Here is a 26,339-nt window from a genome sequence, read left to right as displayed (position 1 = left end):
GGACCTTCTCCATGGTCACCCCCCACCTCTGGAACGCCTTCACTAAAGAAATAAAGCTGGTCCCCTCTCTCCTCTCCTTTAAAAACGACTGAAGACCCGATTTTGCTCACTGGAATATGGAGAGTAGGAGGATTAGATGGTTGAGAGATAAGTACCAGGCATCTGGTTGAGAACTATTCATATTGGGCTTTCCTGGTCCACACCAGCCCAATGACCTCATTGGACTACATAGCCAACCCACACCATTTTGTGAACCCTTGCTGACTGTTGTACACTTATGGTTATGTTTTGTTTAGATTTTATGTTATTATAGAATTTTGTCTGATTACATGTAGCTTAATTTATTGATGTCAGGTTTAATTTACTGGTGTAAGGTCTTAATTTGACATTATGCTTTAATGTTATTTTTATATGTGGGGGATTTCTGGGATTTTATGTTAGTACTGTGTGTTTTATGTAGGCATTGAATGCTTGCCATTGTTATACTGGAATCCGCCCCGAGTCCCCTCGGGGAGATAGTGTGGTATACATACATACATACATACATACATACATACATACATACATATATATATATATATAGAGAGAGAGAGAGTTGTTTTGGTGGTCAAGTTGCCTCGCATACTTAATTCAGCATCAGAAGCTGTAAGAGGCAACCTTTCTCAATAAACATTTTCCCAAACTTTCAGATTCTGTTAGAGAGCAATGCCAATGATAGAACTGCATCCTTCTGACAAGAAAACCATTTTTGAGTTATTGCTCCTTTCTGGAATATTGTTAAATGCCAAGTTCACGTTCTTAATAGGATTTACAACTGAGATCTGAAGTCAGCATAGGATGCCTGAAAGCCAACCATATGGTCCTCAGGACTATTCAAGTGTAAGTGTTCCTATTCCTACCCAAGTACAGCCAAAGCTTGGTGAAGGAGATAATTCTAAGTGTAAATCCATTGTTGCCATTTTGTTCAATTCATGCATTTGAATGGCATTGTCAAATTCCAAAGACTTTATTAAAGCCCCAGGGAAATAGGTCTTGTACCACTGCTTCAAAACGCTTTTTATAGTCTGACATAGCTAGAAGCTGCTTCCTAAAGTTTTAGACGGTTCAACACCAATTCACCTGATGTTTTGAACTTTTTTTTCATGTCAGGAGCAACTTGAGAAACTGCAAGTTGCTTCTGGTGTGAGAGAATTGGCCGTCTGCAAGAACGTTGCCCAGGGGACACCTGGGTGTTTTGATGTTTTACCATCCTGTGGGAAGGTTCTCTCATGTCCCTGCATGGGGAGCTGGAACTGACAGAAGGAGCTCATATACAACTTCAAGGTCTATCTGCTGAAAATCTTGGACATTCTGTTTTTCATACTGTTACAGCCATACTTGTGCAAGCAGTCTCATTATATAAGGGTCAAGTTTCCAGAAAGTATTCCTTCCCGTATCAGAGGCATTTGCCAGAAGCATCAACTCCTGAAGCGATAGAAGAGCTCAACAATGGATTCTATTGAGGAAATGACAAAGGAAATGGTTCTGGCCAAACTAAGAATTTGAGATCCTCTGAGGCTGAAATGTCTTACCACTTTCAGATAACTCAAACTTCTGTAGATGTAAGGCAGTTAGACACATGTTTGGTCAAGTTTAGTTGACTCAGTGCTTCCATTTTCGGGGTTTGGGGCTTTTTGAGGCTCAAAATGGGGTGCTAAGGAACACATACACCACACTTTTCCTACCCTGTTGCACAACTTGAGTTTGGTGTTCAAACTTGTAACCTATAACAAAACTATTTATGTGCCTTGTGCCTTGACTTAGATCAGTTTTATAAATAGATAAATGTTCAGAAAGGGGTTTCTTGTGGATCAAAAGCACTTTAAATCAGCTGGGTTTGGGTTGTCAATGACAAGCTCCCTTTTGGAGTTATCCAGCCCAGTTGTACATGAAGATATATGAATAAAGGATATTATGATTTCTCCCTGCCATGGGAAACATACCTCAGGCAGCTGTTCTGCAGACTTTCAAGATCAAGGATTCCTCTAGTCTCAATAAAAACTGTATCCAGTTTTTTACCCCATTAAAAAACATTCTGCAGAGTGAGAAACCCAATTTTGCTAATTCCTCCCTACTCCCTGCACTTCAAAGGTCCTCCAAACTTTGAAGACCTTTTCAAATGGTATGGAGCACAGCAATGGATCTGCAAAGATTAATAGCGTCTCCTTGCTCAAGCATTAGGTGCATTCTGTTTGCAAAAAGAAGCAGTTGGATACAACCAATTTCTTCCAATAAGAAACAGTCCTCCAATTAGATCAGTGGTTCTCCGGGTGTTTTGGCCTACAACTCCCAGAAATCCCATCCAGTTTACCAGCTGTTAGGAATTCTGGGAGTTGAAGGCCAAAACATCTGGGGACCCACAGATTGAGAACCGTTGAATTAGATCATGTCATGTCTCCATAATTAGTACTCAATGAACATACTAAAGCTTAGCAAATAGAAATCCTATGTTTCTCTGTGTCACGGCAACTCATTAAAGGAAACACTTTTTCATGTCTTGTGATACAATTGGTCTAGACCAGGATAAAGGTAAAGGTTACCCTGACATTAAGTCTAGTCGTGGTGCTCATCTCCATTTAAGTCTAGTCTGGGGGGTGATGCTCATCTCAATTTCTAAGCCAAAGAGCCGTCGTTGTCTGTAGACACCTCCAAGGTCATGTGGCCAGCATGACTGCATGGAGTGCTGTTACTTTCCCACAGAAGCGGTACCTATTGATCTACTGACATTTGCATGTTTTCAAACTGCTAGTTTGGCAGAAGCAGGGGCTAACAGTGGGTGCTCACTCCGCTCCCTGGATTCGAACCACCAACTTTTCAGTCAGCAATTTCAGTAGCTCAGCGGTTTAACCCACTGTGCCATCAGGGGGCCCAGTTACTAATCTTCAGTTCCTTGGGTACTTACAGCAGTAAACATTTTACTTAAAGCTCTAATATTTTCATCTTCTTTTTTCCCATAACATGGAGCACTGAGATTCAAAAGTTGTTGGGGAACAGCATTTTGCAAGGCATATGGCATTTCAGAAAGATATCAACACTGACTTGTCATAGAAAGAGACATATTTGATATAATAAAAATGTGAATTTCAGGTTTTTTCGCAGGTTAAGAGACTCAGAAGTGCATTTCTTGTTCACATAACTTCAGTGGTTTTATTTTAACACTTAGAAGATCTCCTGGACACTACAGCCACACAAACCAACGCGCAACCCCAGAGGATAAACTCTCTTTTCTCCAGGGGAAATTTGGTGTAATTTGTCTTCACTACAATTTTTAAGCTCATACAAGCTGCTGTGGAAAGCAGGAGTCACACTCACATGTACACACAAAAAGCTTTACAGTGACACATAAGGTGCAGTGTTCAGGGTCCTGTGGTTGAAGCAAAGAACGGGGCCAGGAGATCAAACCTATTGACTAAAGGAGGTGAGGCCACTCTGTTAGCCTGGAATGTGAGGTGTGGGCAGTGTTCAGTGTTCCTCCCTGGTGTACATGTGCTTCAGGAGGTCTGCTACACGGCAGCTGTAGCCATATTCATTATCATACCTATAAGACAAAAATAAAAAGTTAAGCCATTTTCTCATTCATACACGCAAAACGTGCCTTAGCAGCCCCCAGCACAGTGATTCTCCACCTTCCTAATTCTGCGACCCCTTAATACAGTTCCTCATGTTGTGGTGACCCCCAACCATAACATTATTTTCATTGCAACTTCATAACTGTAATTTTGCTACTGTTATGAATTGTAATGCAAATATCTGATATGCAGGATGCCTTTTCATTCACTGGACCAAATTTGGCACAAATATCCAATACGCCCAAATTTGATTTTGTTATGTGGGAGTTGTAGTTGCTGGGATTTATAGTTCACCTACAATCAAAGAGCATCCTGAACTCCAGCAATGAAGGAATTGAACCAAATTTGGCATACAGAACTCCCATGACCAACAGAAAATACTGGAAGGTTTTGGTGAGCATTGATCTTGCATTTTGGAGTTGTAGTTCACCTACATCCAGAGAGCACTGTGGACTCAAACAATGATGGATCTGGACCAAACTTGGCATGAGTACTCAATATGCCCAAATGTGAACACTGGGGAAGTTTCGGGGAAAATAGACCTTGACATTTGGGAGTTGTAGTTGCTGGGATTTATAGTTGACCTACAATCAGAGCCCCTTGAACCCACCAACAATAGAATTGGGCCAAATTTCCCACACAGAACCCCCACGACTAAATGAAAATACTGGAGGGATTTGGGAAGAATCAATGGTAATTTAGGGGAGAGCATGCCTGCTCTTCCCTCCCCTTGGCTGAGAGGCCAGCTGAGAGATCAGCCAATCACAGCAGGAGGACGGCTTTTGGTGGGAGGATTCACTGTCTGCTTCCAAAAAGGAAGAGAAGGACAGGCAGAGAGATCTTCAGCCTTCTCTGTCAAAGGGGCTCCTAAAACCATCAGAAATATGCGTTTTCTGATTATCTTTGGCAACACCTCTGAAAGCCCCTTTGCAACTCCCCCTCAGGGGTCCCAACAACCAGGTTGAGAAAAACCGCTCTAACACAAGGTACTTTGTAGGTTTGGTGGGAATCTAGATCAGACTCCTAAATGATGGCAAATTCATTGAATAATGTGTCTCTCTCTCCCTCTGACCTGTAGCCAGACTTTCTTATTTTAGTAGTTTTTTTTTGCAATCAAATTACTCAGCCACTTGATCAAAAAGAATGACAGGCCATCTTTTCACTGAGGTAACACTGCTACTCAGAAAAACAATTGTAGTTTGTTTCCAAAAGGAATTAAATTAAAAAAAAAAAAACCCTGAAGAATGAGTTTTCTGGATAGAAGTAGACTATTATGTAAAGATCTAAATTATCAGAATGTATCGAATCACTGAGGCAGAGCATTTGGAACAATGGCTTCAAACTACAAGAGAAGAGATTCCATCTGAACATGAGGAAGAACTTCCTGACTGAGAGAGCCGTTCAGCAGTGGAACTCTCTGCCCCAGAGTGTGGTGGAGGCTCCTTCTTTGGAATCTTTTAAACAGGGGCTGGATGGCCATCTGTTAGGGGTGATTTGAATGCAATATTCCTGCTTCTTGGCAGAAGGGGGTTGGACTGGATGGCCCATGAGGTCTCTTCCAACTCTTTGATTCTATGATTCTATGATTTTATAGCCAAAGAATGCATATCCTTAGCACATTTTTCTTCAGTTCCTGTAAAATCTGTTCAGATGGATTTGATACCTTTTGGAGACAAGCCCCACAATTGTATGGATTCCCAAGTCTCCTCTTGGAGAAGGATTTTTGGGTAAGATGCCAACAATGTTTCAGTGTTGAAGAAGTGAGACAAAGGAAATAACCTTGTTCATTCTTACCAAGAAATGAGCTTCACAAAGTTATCATTCAGGGAGATCCCTGCTCCAGCATCAAAGATGGAGGAACGATTGTCACCAAGGAAATCAGTAGAAACAACCTGAAAGAAAGCCGATAGATTTCACTGCATATAAAGGAAAATTAAAAAAAACTTCCATATGTGTGTCAAGTCATCACTCCACAATTCCAAGGTCAAGAATTTGCCAAAATTATTTTATACACACACATCAATCACAAAAGGTAATTGACAATGCTATGGAGATTATGATATTCTGTGTTTTAAAGCATCTGTAAACATTTGGTTTCAAACAAAAAAAGCCTTTGCTAAGTTAAGAACACAGATCAATTTAGAAACATCAATTATGTTCCTCAAAAACGAAAAATAAAAGGCTGCATCCCTTGTTTCTGATAAACTATAAGTCAGCTGAATTCTACATACAAGTTCACTGGTGTGCTTTGGGTGTTTACCATTCAACTCATCATGTCCACCTGAGAATATCACCCACTTACCTCATCTTCTGTATATCCCAGGATTCCTGCCATCGGCCCCTTAGATGCCTTCTTGACAGCTTCTTTGATCTGAGCATAGGTGGCTGGCCTGGAGAGGCGGCATGTCAGGTCAACAACTGAGACATCACATACTGGCACACGGAATGCCATGCCAGTGAGCTTCCTGTTAAAAAATAAATTTAGTTATTAAGGAAATTGGACCCGTATATTAAACTCACCCTTCAAGACAACTGAATACAGTGGGCAATACATCTTCTTAAGGGCCTCAGCACACTAGAGAAAAAATCCACTTAAAATGCAGTTCTTGCCTTCTGCAGATTTCTGGGGACCGTAGCTTAGGGAGGAGCCTTTAACAACCTCACTAAACTACAAACTCCAGAATTCTGCAGGAGACATAAACCGGATTTAAGTGGATTTTTTCTCTAGTGTAATGAAGTAGTTAGTAAACTTGGACATCATGCCAGAAGTACCGTTAGCTGTCCTACATAAATGCATTTTTATGTCAGACAATGAAGTAAACTCCAGTGCTTACTCAATTCTCCAGAGCTCTTGTCAGAAAGGCAATGGAGGAAAAATAGAGAACAAAACGCTCTGCATATTTAGTGTAAATGTCTTAAATATGCCTAGGTGTGGAATCCATGGCAATACGTTGCTTCCCAATAACAGGAAAGCACTACTAGAGATAGCTTACAACTTGTAAAGGTGTTTCTGCGATATCAAACAACTAGGGCCCCTTCCACACAGCTGAATAAAATCCCATATTATCTGCTTTGAACTGGACTACATGGCAATGAGGACTCAGATAACCCAGTTCAAAGCAGATATTATGGGTTATTCTGCCTTGATATTCTGGGTTAAATGGCTGTGTGGAAAGGCCTGGGATGACTTAAAGACCAAAGCAGACAGCCTCCTTGGTGATGACCAAAGATAAGCCATGTTGCATACCCATTAAGCTCAGGGATGACCTTGCCCACTGCTTTGGCAGCACCAGTAGAAGCTGGGATAATGTTCTGGTGGGCCCCTCTCCCATCACGCCAGGCCTTGGCAGAGGGACCATCTACAGTCTTCTGAGTGGCAGTATAAGCATGAACAGTGGTCTGCAACACAAAAAGCAAGCTTGCTCAGAAATAAGCATAGACATTTTGTAGAAGTGTTGTTTCTAATTTAAGAAGACATGTCTCAGGTTTCTATGGAAATCTGACAGTTTTCCATTGCACGTAAAGATCGATAGAATTTATAAACAAGAGTTAACATGTTTTGATTAAAATTAAGTCATATTTTGGCTGATATGAAACCAGAAAACTGATTTATATGCTAAAGTACTAGTAAAGGTGCCTGCTTTGTCTTTTTGGATATTTCAGTAGACAAAATGCAGAAACAATACACATAAACCCCACTTGCCTAGTTTCCAACAGACCTCACAACCTCTGAGGATGCCTGCCATAGATGTGGACAAAACGTCAGGAGAGAATGCTTCTGGAACATGGCCATACAGCCTGGAAAACTCACAGCAACCCAATACACAAAACATTCCCAATCTGTTGCTCTCAAAATGTTTTAGACTCATATCATCTCCAGACAACAACATCTAAATCGTAGTAGCATATAGCCACACAATAAGACTTAATCCCATGTTATCTTCATGTACAAGGTTGGCATTTAAGGACTGAAGACAGTTCTAACTGTGTTGCTCTGAAGGGTTCAATCATTATTTATGTCTATATTGGTTAAGGAAAAGTGGGGATATGCCCCATTGTTTAAGATGTTCAGCATCCTCTTATTTAAATGGAAGCCCAGGAAAGAGAGAACCCAGGGTTTTTCAGGAAACAAAAGGCCCACTCCTGGATGCAAACTCTGCTCCCACAGGAAATCTTAGCTAGATGATGATGATGATAATGATGATGATGATGATGATTATTATTATTATTATTATTATTATTATTATTTTAACCCACCCTCTCTCCCTGAAGGCACTCAGAGCGGCTTACAAAGACAAAAACAACATAGAAATAAACAACAGTAAAAAAAACCCAATTAAAACAAGCAATTAAAATTCACAAATAATAATTGTTAAAGCCAGTAATAAGTTCCAGAAATAGCATAGTGAATTAATAGAGTCAACATGAGAAATGGAAACATGGCTGTGCAATGAGTTAGGGCAATATGTTCTCAGTCAGCCTCATCAGGCAGAATGGAAACATAAGAAGTTAATAAAAGCTAATCATCCTCCTCTACGAAGTTCTTACCATAAGGCCCTCCACAATGCCAAAGTTCTCATGAATGACTTTGGCCAAAGGTGCCAGGCAGTTAGTAGTGCAGGAAGCATTGCTGAAAAACAATTAGTGCACATTATAACTTTATTTCTTGAACAGTCTTTCATAAAGCGGCACTTGCAATACAGGAATAACTCACCCAGCTAGCCAACATGAAGACTGGAACTTTGGTTTTATGCTAATCCACACACAAATATAAATGAAACTTGCAACATAAATATCTATGTTTATCACTGCTTATAAACATAGATAAATATGAACAGAATTTTTATAGGCTAAACTATGTTGTCAATGTTTGTTCCATGAACAACTTTGGTTTATAGTCCTCTCTTCTGGACTTCGACTTTTAAGTGCCTGGTTTGAAAACTTTCTCGGAACCCAGCCGAATTTCAATTTTCTACATAATCAAGACTTCCCCAGCCATTTGGAGGGCAGCTACAGCTGACTGTTGTATATTCTGGACCCATATACACAGCTTTTTGCTTTGTATAAGAATAGTTTGTGGAGCAAAAATAATAAAAAGGAAGACTTTGCTCTCGTGTAGCATTACTTTCTCCACTATCATATGCTATGTCACAAACAGGTTGAGATGACCTGCATCCATGTTGTGTGCATGACCCATTTCAAATGAAATGGGTCCCCTGGAGTCTGACCTTAAAGTGATATTAAAGTAAAGCATTTCATTAACTCTTACCTCACAATATTCATGGAGGATGGATCATACTTCTCATGATTGACTCCCATAACAAACATAGGAGCATCAGGAGATGGTGCGGTCACCACTACTCTCCTGGCTCCACCAGACAGATGAGCCTACAGAAGAAGAAAAGCTTTAAGTCAGTCATGTTCTGAAGATCAAACTATGCTACAAAAAAATAGACATTAAGAGTAAGATGGAAATATACTGCATGGTCAGAGAGCCTATAATAGACTGCACTCTCTGATGCAGCAGACATCTCAGCCCATTCATTTAAAAATCAATTGTTTTAAGAATTTCTGGGTAAACTACATAGGTGAAACTTCCAAATACTTACTGAAGCTTTGTCAACACTGAGGAAGACTCCAGTAGACTCCACTACATACAGAGCTCCTGCATCTCCCCAAGGGATCTCAGTTGGTTTCATGCTGTGAAATATAAGATCGTAGCACTATAAGGATAAGCTATGCAATTGATTTCTACTGAAGCAAATTTACTATAAGGCAGTGAATCTCCCAGAAATGACTGCAATTAAAATACACATGCTGCTATAAACATCTAGTACAATGTACCATATATGCTCAAGTATAAGCCAGCCCGAAAATAAGCTGAGACATCTAATTTTACCACAAAAACCTGGGAAAACATGTTGACTCGAGTATAAGCCAAAGATGGGAAACACTGCAGCTACTGGTAAATTTCAAAATAAAAATAAGATACTGATAAAATTACATTAATTGAGGCATTAGTAGGTTAAGTGTTTCCGAATATTTACATAAAACTATAATTTAATTTAAGACAGTCCAACTCTGATTAAATTGTTATTCTAACCATCTTCAATGTAAATGTGCTTACATGTCCTTCCAATAATAATAGAGTAAAATAATAAATGTTATAAAAATAATAGAGAAAAATAATGTAAATGTAATAATAATAATAATAATAGCGTAAAATAATGTAATATAAATAATAATAATAATAATAATAATAATAATAGAGTAAAATAATACATGTAATAATAATAACAATAACAGAGTAAAATAATAAATAACCTTGACTCGAGTATAAGCCAAGGGGGGCTTTTTCAGCCTAAAAAAGGCTGAAAAACTTGACTTATACTCACGTATATATGGAAAGTAGAATCAGAATCAGAACAACAGAGTTGGGAAAATAAATTTAAGATTTTTCTTCCACTTTATATCCAGCAAATTTTTTACTTCTGCTTACTCTAGAGACAGCATTTTATGTCTCCAGACCAGTACATAAAGTCTTTCCCTTTCTCTTAAATTTATATTGATAAAATGGTTTCCATTCTTCTAAGAATCTGTCCAATGACTTATCCTTCAATGACATTGGTAATTTGTCAATTTCTATTATTTCCTACATCTTTACTATCCAGTCTTCTGCAGCTAGTATCTCTCCCATTTTCCACTTTTCAGCATATGATATTCTTGCCACTGTGACAAAACTTACATTAGTGAGGGAATTGATATACCCAGTGAGAACAAAATGATAACACTCCAGCTTAACAATCTCTGGTACATCAGCAAGTTCACATCAAACTAGACAAAAGCCAAATTACCACTGATTTATTTCTATGACAACGAGGAGTCTATTCACTGCATTTTTATCCTGTTCTTCCTCCAAAGGTCAATTTGTCTTTTCTTCTAATGCAGTGATTCTCAACCTTCCTAATGCCGTGACCCCTTAATACAGTTTCACATGTTGTGGTGACCCCCAACCATAAAATTATTTTCATTGCTACTTCATGTAATTTTGCTCCTGTTATGAATCATAATGTAAATATCTGATATGCAGGATGTATTTTCATTCACTAGACCAAATTTGGTACAAATACCCAATACACCCAAATTTGAATACTGGTGGGGGGGGGGGCATTGGTTTTGTAATGACATGGGAGTTGGAGTTGCTGGGATTTATAGATAACCTATAATCAAAGAGCATTCTGAACTCCACCAATGATGGAATTGAAGCACTCTTGGCACATAGAACTCCCATGACCAACAGAAAATACTGGAAGGGTTTGATGGTGATTGACCTTGAGTTTTGGAGTTGTAGTTTACCTACATCCAGAGAGCACTGGGGACTTAAACAATGATGGATCTGGACCAAACTTGTCACGAATACTCAATATGCCCAAATGTGAACACTGGTGGTGTTTCAGGAAAATAGACCTTGACATTTGGGAGTTGTAGTTGCTGGGATTTATAGTTCAAACTACAATCAAAGAGCATTCTGAACTACATCAACACTGGAATTGGGCCAAACTTCCCACACAGAATCCCCATGACCAACAAAAAAATAGTTGTTTCCTGATGGGCTTTTCTGATAACCTCTCGCAACCCCCCCCCCCCCCGGGGTCCCGACCCCCAGGTTGAGAAACACTGTTCTAATGGTTCTGTGAGGAATCACAATATAAGTTTCTACTCTATGCTGGCTGCTCTATCTTTCACATGTACAAATTCAATGCTCTCTTGTGGTCAGTTGAGAATTAGTGACACAGTACTAGCTAAAAATCTCAGGGAATTTCTACTCAGGTTCGATCAATACTGTGCCCTTTTTATCTCCACTTACCATTGGAATACAGATATTTTTGAGCCATTCACTACTAATTTGCCACCATCAGCCTTCACCTCTCCTTTGAAACGTCCATGAGTGGAATCATACTTGAACATGTAGACCTAAGCAGAAAAACAGGAATCATAAAAACATATTAAACTAGATATTTTTATTGTGTTGTCAAAGGCTTTAATGGCTAGAATCACTGGGTTCCTGTGAGTTTTCCAGGCTTTATGGCCATGTTCCAGAAGCATTCTCTCCTGATGTTTCGCCAATATCTATGGCAGGCATCCTCAGAGGTTGTGAGGTTTGTTGAAAACTAGACAAGGGAGGTTTATATATCTGTTGAAGACCAAGGGTGGGAGAAACAGACAATGGGCAAGAGTTCTCCCACCTTTGACCTTCAACAGATATATAAACCTCCCTTGTGTAGTTTCCAATATACCTCACAACCTCTGAGGATGCCTGCCATAGATGTGCGTGAAACGTCAGGAGAGAATGCTTCTGGAACATGGCCATACAGCCCAAAAAACTCACAGCAACCCACTGTTTTTATATTATTTATTTATTTGATGCATGTGTCTGGCTTCATTTCAAAAAGGGGCATTATCTCTTGAACTTTTTAACTAGAAACAAGAAGTCTATGCAGACAGTATTGGGACTGTACTAGTCACCCTACAACAAGAGGTTCTCAACTTGTGGGTTCCCAGGTGTTTTGGCCTACAACCCCCAGAAATTCCAGCCAGTTTTCCAGCTGTTAGGATTTCTGGGAGTTGAGGGCCAAAACATTTGGGGACCCACATGTTGAGAACCCTACAACACTATGAATCGGATATCCATGCACTGGCATAATATTTCCATAGGGCTTTATACCTATTGAATCCAATTTGTACTTTGTTATTTTGAATCCAATTTCATATGCTTCATACTAGGGGTAGGAAATCACTTCAGATACTGGTAATTGCACTGGTTTTCTGCTTGGTGACAAAAGGACAATGCCTCACATCACATATCTGTGCTTCACCCATTTTCCCCCAGTAGATTATGTATTGGTGGAAAATTGCACACGCACATGAGGGAATCATGATAGATTTCTGCCATTTTGTAAGGTGTCTCTGACCTACTTTTGCCCAAGAGATGCATATTGTTTTTCAAACAGAAACTTTATTTATTTCTTTACAGCATTTATATTTCACCCTTCTCATCCCGAAGGAGACTCAGGGCGGATCACAGAAGACACACATGATAAACATTAAACAGACAGATAGATGTATTATGTGGGCATTTTCCCAACTTCAACATCCTGGAGGTTATGCTCAATTCCGGCCACAGGGGGGTGCTGTTGCTCCATATCTATGGCAAAGAGCCTTGATCACAGACTTCCTCCTTCCTTTGTACACCAGCATTTTTCTGGGATTTTCTTTATGGTGCCATAAAATACCTCCCCACTTAAGCGGTGCCTAAGTTCTCTACTCACAGCTCACAGCTGTTTTTGAACTGCTTAGGTGGAATGTAAGCTGGGCTGAAGGTCAAGTACTCACCCCGACCCGGACTTCAAACTGGAAACCTTTTGATTGATAAGATCTATTGCTGCTGGTGATTTACCAGCTGTGCTAAAGCCCAGCCCTTTAGCACAAAGTGGTTCTTGTTTAGAGGAGGAGGCCCTCCCTTGTTCCAGAACACCTTGAGAGGCAAAAAAATTGGCAAAATCCCCACCACCCCAATGGCTAACAGATTCACAAAGGTTTTTTAACTTTTTTTTAACTTAAGCAATAAAAAGGACCTGTAGCTTCTCCCACATTAAGGTGCTGACATAAAATAAAGACAAGGAGATAGGCAGGAATGAACTAGAGGGGATTCTTGGGTGTCTGGAATGTAAGTTCAGTCCTGATACTTTAAATAATTTTTACTGTCTGTGAGTTCAGTCCCTTGTTCATTTATTCTAAGAGTATGATCTCCTGCCTTTCCAAATCGATTATTATGCACCTGTCTCTGACTGGAGAGAGAACCTTGCAATTCTAGTAAAAACCAAAGTGAATTCCATAGGCCTAAAGTGTGCCTATTGCTGTCTCTATCTTTTTCCATTAGTTCATCTCTATGTCATGATGTTGGTGTAAGACAGTTTGGTTTGCTTGTATAAGAACAAGCTCGCAGGAAGGACATGTTACAATGACTAGGCTGTTAAGTATTGTATACCCAGAGATAAAGAAAGTACTTTATTATCAGATGTACTATGATCAATGCAACTCTGAATTCTGGACATTACCATATAGTTGAGGTCAATGAAAGGGTCATTGATTGCTACCACTTTGATTCCCTTCTCGACGCAGGCTCGGAGCACCAAGCGCCCAATGCGTCCAAATCTGCAGAAAAAAGGAAGTCAATCTACCAAAACAGAAAATGTCACAACAAACTCCTTCTACATAATTATGAAAAACAGAAAAAGATTACTTCAACATGTCTTAGCCAAGAAATTATGAATGGTAAAATCAAGGTTTGCTTTTTGTATTTTTAAATATATATTTTCCAAACCATGAATAGTAGAATCCGTGGATACAGAACCCATGGATTCAAAACGCTGATTGTATTTTTATGGCTCCCTTTTCCATTCCCAGAATTAGGTATAGAAGAAAAATGTCTATTGGTAGAGAACAGGATGATAGAGGATGTACACTGTTAAGGTGTTTAAAAGGAGAAACAAAATGTCTCACTCATTATCCATCCCAAATTAGATTTTCTGATTTGCAGGAATTCAAATATAGACCTCTGTTTGTCTAACAAGGTAAATGTAATGGTTTCCCCTGACATTAAGTCTAGTCATATCCGCCTCTGGGGGGTGGTGCTCATCTCCATTTCTAAGCAGAAGGGCTGGTGTTGTCCACAGATACCTCCAAGGTCATGTTGCCAGCATGACTGTATGGAGCGCCATTACCTTCCCGCTGAAGCGGTACCTATTGATCTACTCGTATTTGCATGTTTTGAACTGCTAGGTTGGCAGAAGCTGGGCCTAACAGTGGAAGCTCATCCCGCTCCCCAAATTCAAACAGCCAACCTTTTGGTCAGCAATTTCAGCAGCTTGGCGTTTAAACCGCTGCACCAGGGGGGTTTTGTTTGTCTAACTAATTTATCCTAAAGTCTTGTTAATGAGTTATAAGAGGAAATGGGCCATCCCTCCAAGCTACTATTTGGAACTTAGTTCTAACTGGTAGACTTCATAATCCCGGTGCAAAAAAAAAACAAAAAAAAACCTTTAAGCTTCAGTAACAGTGTTTACATGCATGGGCAAGTCTTGTCCTCTAGAAGTTGCTGGACTGCAACTACATTTTGCCATTAGCTATCTTCATTAAGGTCATGGGAAGTTGCAAGCCAAACACATCCTGAAGATCCCAAGTTGCCCACTCTAATAAGGGTTCCATTAGGGGCTTGGGTTAGGGTTAGAGTGGGGCTCTTCAATACGAGACAGCACAAAAAAATATTCCTTGATGGCTAAAGAACTCAACGTTCAGCACATATGCTTTCAGCCATGTCCATTTACAGCTTGCCAACTTCGCACTGGTGCTTAATATGATTTCAGCCATAAGTTTCTGGTTGCAGAGTCTCTTCTGATTTAAGTCAGCTAGCTATATTCCAACTACAGGTTTGGAGAACAGGTTCCATTCCGTCTTATACAGCTTTGTGATAAAAAAAGTAATAAAGACATTCTTTTTATTTTGATAAGTGAGGTGACATCATCAGTAAGAACCCAGAATGGGTTTCAGAGACTATTTGTTAGCCAAGAAGCATATTTTAAAAAAATACACATCCAGCTCAAGCAATAGAGAAAAAAATAACCTTACCCATTGATTCCAACCGCGAATTCAGCCATTCGTTTTGGAGGTGGTGGTGGAGGTGGAGGAGGTGGTGGTGGTGGCGGAGGAGGAGGAGGAGGTGCTTCTGGTTCGGGCTCTGGGGTGGGTGGTTGTGGTTCTGGCTCTGCTTCTGGGGTTGGTGGCACAGGCTGAGGAGAGATCTTTGGAGGAGAGCCTTCACTGATCTGGAGCCTGCAAGAAGTGAGAAAATAAGCACCTGGCATGGGCAGATATAGTTACAGAGCATACTATTCAACATATTTAAATTGGTTTAATAAATTCCTCTTCCCCAGGAAACTTCGACAAATCAAGGGACTTGGGATTTCTTTATTTTTAACACCTTCCCTTTATGCTTTTCAAGGTGGAAAAAGTATCATGAAAATGATATGAGTGTCACATAGACTATTCCACATATGATCTTGCCATTATTTTCTCAAGTATTTTCAATCTGTCCCAAGTACACCAACTGCTGAAGTACATTCTGTATTCTCAAGATTTTAATAAGTTATTTTTGTCTATTCTAGATGTGTTCATATCTCTTCCCCAGAAATGTACAAGAGACCTGACTGTTATTTGGAACATCTTAGAAAGTACAATGAAACAGGGGAAACATTGCACTTTATGTCTTAAGAGCATAGTCAACTGATGCAACAATGGCGCTTGGGGTTTTTTTTGGTGAATTGGAAAGAAATGAAACAAAAAGTTGCATGGTTGACATAACTTTATTTGTAAAATTGTTTTTAAATTGTGTGTTATCCATTATTTTAACTGTATTTTATTTGGAATATATAGTGGGAGACAGATATAAATTCATTTCAAATTAAATAAAGTGGTCACTCTAGAAGCATATTCTTCCGCAGGGACCTCAAAACATGAATGTTCAAATGCGCATTTGAAAATGTTTAGGCCCCTGCCTATGATTGCTTGGCCCTAATTGGCCATCAAATTGAATCTCAGCACTACCCCAGCCCTGGCCCTATAATCTGTGTTTGCACAAGCCATGCCCAGCCCTCTCTAATTTTGATCTGCCCACCATAGTCCTGGTTCTGGTTATTCAGATTGGCTTTAATTTATTCGAATGATGTTTTTATATTTTAATTGTGTAATTAGATTGTCATATGTTTATTGTGTTATTAATGTGCTTTACTTGTCTAACTTTGTTATTGGGCTTGTAAGGGGAGGTCCTCTCTCCTTCGGGGAGATGGTGATGGGATATAAAAATAAAGTAACTATTATCAAAACTGTATTAAATCGACTTGCTATCATCACAAATTCAGATCAAAGCAGCTAGCCACTGAGACTTCCTTTTCCTCTATTCAATCCCCAAGGCATTATTAATTGGGAGTCAATTAGAGGAAGCAGATTGGCAGCTACTGCTATATTCACATCAATGCGCTATGGATTTCACTGTTCCAAGCAACAATATACCAGTAGTAACCGTCTGGATGTTTCGTTTTACACTTCAGCATAAGAACATTGTAACCCTTGAAGCAAGGTGTTCCTATTTTTCCTTGTTAATTCCATGGTTACTAAATAAAATTCTTCAATGTATGTCCACGGATCTGTCAAAGATCTGGATGGCTACAAGATTCCCACCCCAAATTACAAAATGCTTAAAGGTCAAAGTAAAGGTTTCCCCTGACATTAAGTCTAGTCGTATCTGACTCTGGGGGTGGTGCTCATCTCCATTTCTAAGCCGAAGAGCTGGCATTGTCCATAGACACCTCCAAGGTCATGCGGCCGCCATGACTGCATGGAGTGCCATTATCTTCCCACTAAGGCGATGCCTACTGATCTACTCACCGCATGTTTTCGAACTGCTAAGTTGGCAGAAGCTGGGCCTAACAGCGAGAGCTCACCCCACTCCTCGGATTTGAACCACCAACTTTTTGGTCACCAAGTTCTGTAGTTTAACCCGCTGCGCCACCAGAGAGCCCTTACATACTAAAAAATGTACTTTAAAAAATCTGAATAACTATCCTTATCCGGGGAACTACTATCAGGAAGATGGTGTGTAATCTACATAAGGGGCTTGGATTTCTCCAGTAGAAATACAGCTCCTGGAAAAGCAGTTTGTAAATACTGTAATGAAAGGCTTTTAATGTAAGCCACTGAGTCTCCTTATTGGAGAGAAAAGCAGGGTATAAATAAACATAATAAGGATAATAAATATACAAGGAATAGGATATTTCTGAATTGCTACACTGTGAATATGCAGGCCTAATATTATGCTTGTATAGTACATCAATGAAAAGATCTTACCAGCACTTGCATTAACTATACTGACTCAGAGAGAAGATAGATATCTTTAAAATCCATCAGAAGCCCTTTGAGAGGTTTGCTTACCTGAAAACTTTGACACTAACTGATGTGCTACCACCTTGCTCCATTGGTGGAGAGCCATCGCGTGGGTTCATTTTGCTGGCTGACCTATCTACCGTTTCTCTACCTAGAAATACTGAAATGGGATTTCAAGAAACTTGTTAACTTTATCCAAGGAATTTGTTTTCTATTCAACTAAACTTACTGTAACCATTCTCACAGACCCTTTTCTGTGTCTTTTTTGTTGTTGTTGTTGACGTCCCTTCAAAGATGGTTCTTATGTTGCTCTGATTTAAGACAGTGTAGTCAAGAACATATTTGATATCATAAATATCCAAACATGTTCTACATGTTTTACTGTACTAAACATATGAATATGTTAATTACTTTCGAGGCTAAACATAAATTCCAGTAGCACCAGTAGAAAAAATGGAATAGGAATGAAGGTCAAAATGAATTGGCAGATATTAAATTGGGCTATAATTTGATTCTGAAGAGATAAAGACAGCTTTGTCAAAGGCATCTCTGTAGGGGTTACAAAAATTAGTAGTGTAATATTTTATTGCATATCTGAAATAGTTCATTATTATTTTACATACCTTCAGTAATGATATCTAACAGAGAACATACTACATGAACTGCCATGTTCCCCTATTGTCCCCTATTGTCAAACTTGTGTTTCAACTGTCCACACATGTGCATGAAGTAATGGTGTTTTTGCGCTATGGGATGCAGCAGAATGCTTGACAAGTCTTCTGCTCTGACTCAGAAGCAGTTGTTGAGGTCACACATCAAGAAAGCACATCGTCACTGTTTTCAAAGTAGTTATATAATGATGATCTTTTCATTTTGGATTTCTAAAACTTCTCTGCACTTAACTTTGCTTTATATATTGCTGGTTTCACCTGTGTTCAATTTAAGCTACAGGAATTAATAATGGAAAATATGTGGACTCTTATAGGCAGGTATTTTACAACAGGAGGGCAAAATGGGGCCCTCCAGATGTTAGAAGTCCATGATCTTCTGTAGCACTTGACACTGGTAGTGCCGCTGGGAATTGTAGTTCAACATTACCCAGTAGAAGGGGCTTTGCCCCACTTTACAAGTTTAACTATGCATCATTGTACAATACCACGGTAAGATTATTTCACTGTGTTTACTATGACAGCTTCAAAATTTGCTCTTCGGGATTCTAGTTTGCCACCAGATACAATCTACGTCAATAGCCCCAATTATAATTGAGACACCCCACTAAGCTATGAATACCTAATTTACTTCACACCATGTTTCTCTTATGAGGCAAACAAATCTATGTGGTCTATGTGAAGACAGTAAGAAATAACCAAGAAATAACAATTAGGGAAGGTATATCTGTGAAAACAATTTAAGACCTGTTTAATTCCCCTCCCCTGAAATCAGGTAACTTGGTGAAAAACTGGTATCCGATACCTCCCATCCATCATATCTTGCTTTTTGACCTTGAACAAGATCACCTTGCTGTCATTGATCAGCAGCCATTAGCAGACAGCATGCAACTCCAAAATCTCTAGGTCTCATGATGCTCTGCTCCAGTATCATGCCAACTGTTTAGCTTTCTGCCCAAAGTTATAGTGGGTTACTGAAGATCCTAGCTCTAGTAATTTCACAAAGAATTAGCATACCAAACTGTTGCAGTCACATTGTTCCAAACAAAGAGATACAAAGATAAATCAAATCAAAAGACTTTAAAATATTTCAAGGTTTAGTCAAGAGGCTCTTACTTGGTGCTAAAACACTTATTTTCCTCTAATATGGAACATGATACAGTCACTACTGGATGAAGCAGAAGCCATTTTATTTCAATGCAGCCAACTCATCTTCACAATACTGCAGAAATATTTCTAACTAATTTTATTCAAGCACAGTTTTAAGACCCATGGCATACTACATAATTCTGGACCTTAGTTTACAGATGTGGTAACACCATCCCATAGCAATCCACAATGAAATATAATGTGTACCCATCTTATATTAAATCAAATCAAATAATTATTTCGGTCATAGACCAGCACAGGAAATAGAAATCACATTTTCATACAAACTTGGTATGTTTAGTATATTAAATATATATATATATATAACTACTGAAGCACAATGTGGGTGAGGGTTATAAGAAAGTCTTCTGCTCTGACCCATCTTATAAGAAAGTAAAATATCTCTTGCAACAATAATTTTACTTTACAAAACATCTATAACATATGTTGATGTGTGTGTGTGTGTATTCCTCTTGTTTTTCTTGCAGCCTAGGTCTTCAGGATATGTATGTATGTGTATATAATATAATATATACATACACACACACACACACACACACACACACACACACATTCCTCTTGCAGCCTAGATCTTCAGATTTAAGAAGCATTAATGATGGTAATCAAATACTCTGTGTGCAACTGCTTGGGGGCAAACAATAGCCATAGTAGACGGGAAAAACAATGACTTAATACTGACTGCTGCTTCATCGTCATACTAACTGTGAAAACATGTAATGGGAAACACTTGTTCATTACCAACAAGACAATGTCCCCATCTTACTGCAAGCATCCAGTTACTGCAGTGACACTTGGTGGCCAGGAGCAGAGTGCCATGTCCACCAAGAGCGCATTAAGCAGACAGACACCACAGTCCAATGTAGCCTCTGCACGTACTCCCATCCTCTGAGCATTTTACAGCCACCACATCCTAGCTGCAGTGGCTATGACCTTGAGAGAAAGAGTGGCCTATTCTAGTCTTTTTTTCCGTTTAGTTGTATCTAGGTTTAGGCAGGTTTAGAGCCAGCAAAATATGCTCCAATTGGAAATTTCTCAGCATTTGCCATCTATAACCATAGTAACAATCAGCATCCAGATTTTCCCTAACAGAACAGGTTTCTTTCTCTCTTTTTCTACTAGGAAAACAAGGACATTTCATTACTCACTTCCCACAAAGCCAAACAAGAAGTATATTCAATTTATGCTCGAGCTCAAATTGCATATTTTCCTCCTCCTTGTTGCTCGTGGCCATCTAGAGCAAAATAAATAGCTATCTGCTCACAGAAGCAGGACAAAATCCCTTTTTAGTCCCATCTAGAACAGACCCATTGAAATCAATGGCATTTACTGAGGTATGACCAGTAATCATCTCGATGGCTCTACCTTTGAGATTGAAACTGGAGGGCTTTAACTGGAGTAGGAGAGCTTTAACCAGATATTATATACATTGAGAGCTGAAGCAACAGTTCCAAGAAAGGGCAACACAACATGAATTGTGTCGTATATTCTGTGTGTGACCTTCTTTACAAGATGGGGAGGAAATTACTTTATGATGGTACAATGTAGCTGTAGTAGGGGCTCATTCTCCCCAAAAATGCACACTTACAGAACCTGGTCCTTATGGGATAGAGATTGCTACCCCTCCCCATGACGGTATTTCTTGTGAGGAAGTGCCTTTTCTATTACTCAAATCCCTGAGGAGGAATCTTGGACATCTTTCAGATGCTGCTCCTTGGAGCGTGCCTGGCTGCACGCAGCACATCTCTGCCTCCTAATCTCACCGATGCGACAGTCACATGAACAGGACGGATCCCTATAATTGCCAGCTGATCTGAAAGCAAGCAGCTCCCTCACAGGCAAAAGGGCTCTTGCTTTCCCGTCTGCGCAAAAGTAATCCAACTAGACTGAATGCAATTCATGTAAATACCATTGCTTCTTCCTCGCTTGAAACTGATACTGCTAGACTGAGTCCTTTTGCATTTCAGATCGGGGTTATTTTGATTTGTGTAATGTATCTGTGTTGAAATCTATGCCATATCCTTAAATTAGCTTTTATCTCCAGAACCCTGAGATAAAAAGCCTGGGAAATTATATTAAAAATCAACAAAAGAAAATCCTTGGCAATCATGAGTTTAGATCTGTTGGAGTCAAATATAAATATCTGCTGTCTTTAAATCCCTGTAAACAATGGTAAAAAAGGAGGCTCCCTCCCTTATTCAAGAGAGAGAAGGATGAGGTTAGAAACAGAGCATCCAGGCCTTCTATAAAATGGAGATGTTCCGGTCTAGCTCTTGTTTTTTGACGCAGTTGCACTTCTAGAAAAATCCAGGATACTGGAAAGGAAATTCATCAGCTCAATGAGCATCGTCATCGCTTCGCAATTCCAGGCCTTCTCTACCCTTTACGAAAGAGGAATATTCAATGCCAATGGCAAGCACTCTTTGCAATTGTGTTGTTGAAGGCTTTCGTGGCCAGAATCACTGGGTTGCTGTGACTTTTCTGGACTGTATGGCCATGTTCCAGAAGCATTCTCTCATGACATTTTGCCCACTACTATGGCAGGAATCCTTAGAGGAATGCCCGGAAAACTCACAGCAACTCTTCACAATTGTCCTGCAGTTCCTTTTGCCACTGTCTCCCCCCACCCCTTTTTTGTTACTGGATTCCAAATCAACCAAACCGGGGATTCCACAATCCTTTCACACCATCCGCACACAACAAAATCATCCTGCTTGGTCCTACAGAAGCCCCCACTTTCCAATGTCCATGTAGTATAACACAGAAATCCGTCTAGAGTAGGCATGGGCCAACTTGAGCCCTCCAGGTGTTTTGGACTTCAACCCCCACCATTCCTAATAGCCTCAGACCCCTTCCTTTCCCCCCACATCCGCTTAAGCGGGAAAAGGAAAGGGCCTGAGGCTGTTAGGAATGGTGGGAGTTGAAGTCCAAAACATCCGGAGGGCGCAAGCCTGCTCTAGAAGCCCAAAACCCAGATTCCTATCATCCTTCTGGAATACAAAGCCTATATTCGATGAGTCTTCAATGGGTGTCTCATTCCTCTGGACTTGTTAAATCCTTCATCCTGTTTTGGAGGAAAACTAACAACAATAAAAACAATAGCAACTATAAGTGAAGAGAGGGGGCCAGGGGACAGTTCCATCTTGTCTCCTGCATATATCATCAGTTGGGGATCCCTCCCCCCAGCACCAAGTGCTGCTCTGAGCCAGAGTGAGGGGGGGTGGGGCAGAAGACAGTTCCACCTTGTCTCCTGTGCTATGCTAATAATATAATATAATGTAAAATAATATACTGCATATACATATAATATTTATAATATTGTAATGTAGTATAATACTACTACTAATATATTATAGTTTTATAATTATATTACATGTAATATTACTAATAATATTACATGTAATATTACTAATAATATTACAATATAATGGTATAATACAATATAATAATATATAATACTGATATTGTACTATGCTAATAATATAATATATTGTATGTATATATATATATATATATATATATCGTGTAAGCCGCTCTGAGTCCCCCTCTAAGGAATATAAATGTCTTAAATAAATAAATATGCCTTCTCACCAACAACAACAATAATAAATATGCCTAACCCTAAATATTTATAATATTATAATGTACTACAATATAATACAACTAATAATAATATATTATAATTATGTATTTATATTACATGTAATATTGCTAATTATATTACAATATAATGGTATAATACAATACAGTAATATATAATACTGATATTGTACTAAGCTAATAATATATATTTTATGTATATATATCTTGTAAGCCGCTCTGAGTCCCCCTCTAAGGCATATAAATGTCGTAAATAAATAAATATGCCTTCTCACCACCAACAACAATAATAAATATGCCTAACCCTAAATATTTATATTATAATGTACTGCAATATAATACTACTAATAATATATTATAATTACATATTTATATTACATGTAATATTACTAATAATATTGCAATATAATGGTATAACACAATATAGTAATATATAATACTGATATTGTACTTTACTAATAATATAATATATTGTATGTATATATATTCTTGTAAGCTGCTTTGAGTCCCCCTCTAAGGCATATAAATGTAGTAAATAAATAAATATGCTTTCTCACCACCAAAAACAATAATAAATATGCCTTCTCACCAAGAGCATCATCCCTTTTTCAGGTTGCCCACCGACCCACCTTGCCTCCTTTCCTTGCTGGAGAAAATTACTAGACACCACCATATCACAGCATCATCTGTAGTCTATATTGGGGCCTCTTTGTGCCCATTGGGCCCCCCTGTATAAATATACACACAGATAGCATACAGACACACAGATATATACAGATAATATAAACACAGCCATTTTTTTCCACTAGCCCAGCCTCCACCTAAATGTATCTCTTCCCCCTGCCCCCAGTTGGAGGCCTGCACCATCATCATTTTCGGCCGCTGACCTGAGAGACTTCCTTCCCAAACGACAGACGGAGCGAACGGAATGAGAGGAGCAACGGCCGCGCTGCCGCTTTATATACTCGCCGCTCCGCTGCTAGGCAACGCTTCACTCCCCCTCCCTCCCCGTCTCCGAATTGGCCACGCCCCCGCTTCTCCTCGGGCGCGAGCGTTCGTCACCTGTCTCGGGCTGGCTTCTGACGCGCGTGCGCAGTCCGAGCCTCTACCGTCCGCCAAGGTTAAAGAGCCTCCTCGCCTGCTTCGGCGACGGGCGACGCGTGACCACAGGCGCAGAGACAGAGAGAGTGGTACCCAATGCCGCTGGTTCCCAACAACGGCCACAGGGGGCGCGCGTGCGCTCTCTCGCTCTCTGCCAATCTCTCATACGTACGCATGCGCAGTTCTCGTATTTGAGCATCTTATGGCTGAATGCACCTGCTGCTGCTGCTGAGGGAAGAGGGAAGAAAGAAGACTGGGGGGGGGGGGGGATAATTTTCGGTTCTATTTTCCAGTGGGGCATCATTAAGACACCTTCATTCTTGTAAGGGGCCCATATCTATCAGAAGAGATGTATACTCTGAAGGAGCTGGCTGTGCACATTGGGCCGTCTTCCCTGAAGCCCACTCCTCAGGGCCCTTCCACACAGCCCTATATCCCAAAATATCAAGATAGAAAATCCCACAATATCTGCTTTGAACTGGAATATATAGCAATGTGGACTGAGGGCCCTTCCACACAGCCCTATATCCCAGAATATCAAGGCAAAAAAAACCCATATTATCTAAGTGTGGACTCAGATAACCCAGATCAAAGCAGATATTGTGCGATTTTCTGCCTTGAATTCTGGAATATAGGGCTGTGTGGAAGGGCCCTCAGTCCACACTGCTATATATCCCAATTCAAAGCAGATATTGTGGGATTTTCTGCCTTGAATTCTGGAATATAGGGCTGTGTGGAAGGGCCCTCAGTCCACACTGCTATATATCCCAATTCAAAGCATATATTGCGGGATTTTCTGCCTTGAATTCTGAAACTTAGGGCTGTGTGGAAGGGCCCTCAGTCCACACTGCTATATATCCCAATTCAAAGCAGATATTGTGGGATTTTCTGCCTTGAATTCTGGAATATAGGGCTGCGTGGAAGTGCCCTCAGTCCACACTGCTATATATCCCAATTCAAAGCAGATATTGTGGGATTTTCTGCATTGCTAACCTGGGAGCTCTTCCACACAGCCCTTAACCCAGAATATCTGCTTTGAGCTGGGTTATTTGAGGGCCCTTCCATATAACCCTAGATCCCAGAATATCAAGGCAAAAAATCCCACAATATTTGCTTTGAACTGGGTTATCTGACTCCACACTCAGGTAATGTGGGATTTTCAGCCTTGGGATATAGGGCTGTGTGGAAGGGCCCTTGCTACAAGATTACAGCATTATGGATTCACCTTAAGGACTTGGAAAGGGTATGATTTCTCAGCCAGAGATTTGCAGAGGCCCACTGAACTACAAATCCCACAAGATGCAGTCACAGCAGTTAAAGTGGAACTATGAGCCCTTCCACATAGCCCTATATTCCAGAATATCAAGGCAGAAAATCCCATATTATCTAAGTGTGGACTCAGATAACCCAGTTCAAAGCAGATATTGTGGGATTTTTTGCCTTGATATTCTGGAATATAGGGCTGTGTGGAAGGGCCCTAAAACACTGCGTAACAAAATTTGAAAGATTTTCTGCTCCTGGTTTGAAAGTGTTACTCCTGTTGAATTGTGCAATACTTAGTGTGAAAGTAGTTGTTATTCTCCAGAAACTTCACTTTTGTGGTTGCCACAAACTAGGTTGAATTGGGTTCCAGGCTGTATGGCCATGTTTCATAAGCATTCCCTCCTGATGTTTGACCCACATCTACAGCAGGCATCCTCAGAGGATGTGAGGTCTAATCTCAAACAATATGCTGTGTCCAGGTTGGATCATCAAGTGCTCTGCTATGGCTGACTTCTCCGGCTGAATTAGTCTGCAGTGCCTTTCGTGTTCTTTGATTCATGTTTGGGCAGTGCTGTGCTTGGTGGTCCTGCACTGTAGACTAATTCAACCTGAGAAGTCAGCCATAGCAGAGCATTTGATAAACCAACCTGGACACAAGATATTATGTGAGAACACAGAAATGCTGGACCACTCTAACAACTTCCATGGCAGACAACACAGAGAAAGCATTGAAATCCACAAACATGTGGATATCAAGACAGGTAATCCACAATATCTGCTTTGAACTGAATTATCTAAATCTACAATGCCATATAATCCAGTTCAGTGTGCATTTTATGCAGCAGTGTGGAAGGGCCCCCAGAGTCCTAGTGCAGCACTCGAGGCATAAACATCATCCTGGCTTTCCTACCTTAAATTTGCATTTTATACAGAT

General features: G+C 39.9%; 1 protein-coding gene across 1 annotated transcript; it reads right to left on the bottom strand.

The window, feature by feature from the left end:
- Window positions 1–3,159: 3,159 nt before the first annotated feature.
- LOC132780242 (glyceraldehyde-3-phosphate dehydrogenase 2) lies at window positions 3,160–24,016 on the bottom strand. The gene is made up of 11 exons (XM_060783841.2): window positions 23,929–24,016; window positions 15,297–15,500; window positions 13,727–13,823; window positions 11,476–11,582; window positions 9,218–9,308; window positions 8,878–8,996; window positions 8,157–8,238; window positions 6,856–7,007; window positions 5,911–6,073; window positions 5,403–5,500; window positions 3,160–3,577 (listed from the first exon to the last, which is right to left on the bottom strand). The coding sequence occupies exons 2-11, from the start codon at window positions 15,323–15,325 to the stop codon at window positions 3,502–3,504; spliced, it is 1,014 nt and encodes a 337-aa protein (XP_060639824.1). The 5' UTR covers window positions 15,326–15,500; window positions 23,929–24,016; the 3' UTR covers window positions 3,160–3,501.
- Between the last annotated feature and the right edge of the window lie 2,323 nt (window positions 24,017–26,339).

This window comes from Anolis sagrei, chromosome X, assembly GCF_037176765.1.
Source record: "Anolis sagrei isolate rAnoSag1 chromosome X, rAnoSag1.mat, whole genome shotgun sequence".
Classification (NCBI taxonomy): Eukaryota; Metazoa; Chordata; class Lepidosauria; order Squamata; family Dactyloidae; genus Anolis; species Anolis sagrei.
Note: the sequence above shows the minus strand (reverse complement) of the source record. Positions and strands in the feature narration are given on the sequence as shown.

Excerpts from the sequence above, each read along its gene's own strand:
- LOC132780242 (XM_060783841.2), bottom strand. The coding sequence starts at position 15,325 with ATGGCTGAATTCGCGGTTGGAATCAATGG. Across the intron at positions 11,583-13,726 it reads TCATTGACCTCAACTATATG|GTCTACATGTTCAAGTATGA; the intron begins GTAATGTCCAGA and ends TTTTCTGCTTAG. Across the intron at positions 8,239-8,877 it reads TCCTCCATGAATATTGTGAG|CAATGCTTCCTGCACTACTA; the intron begins GTAAGAGTTAAT and ends ATTGTTTTTCAG.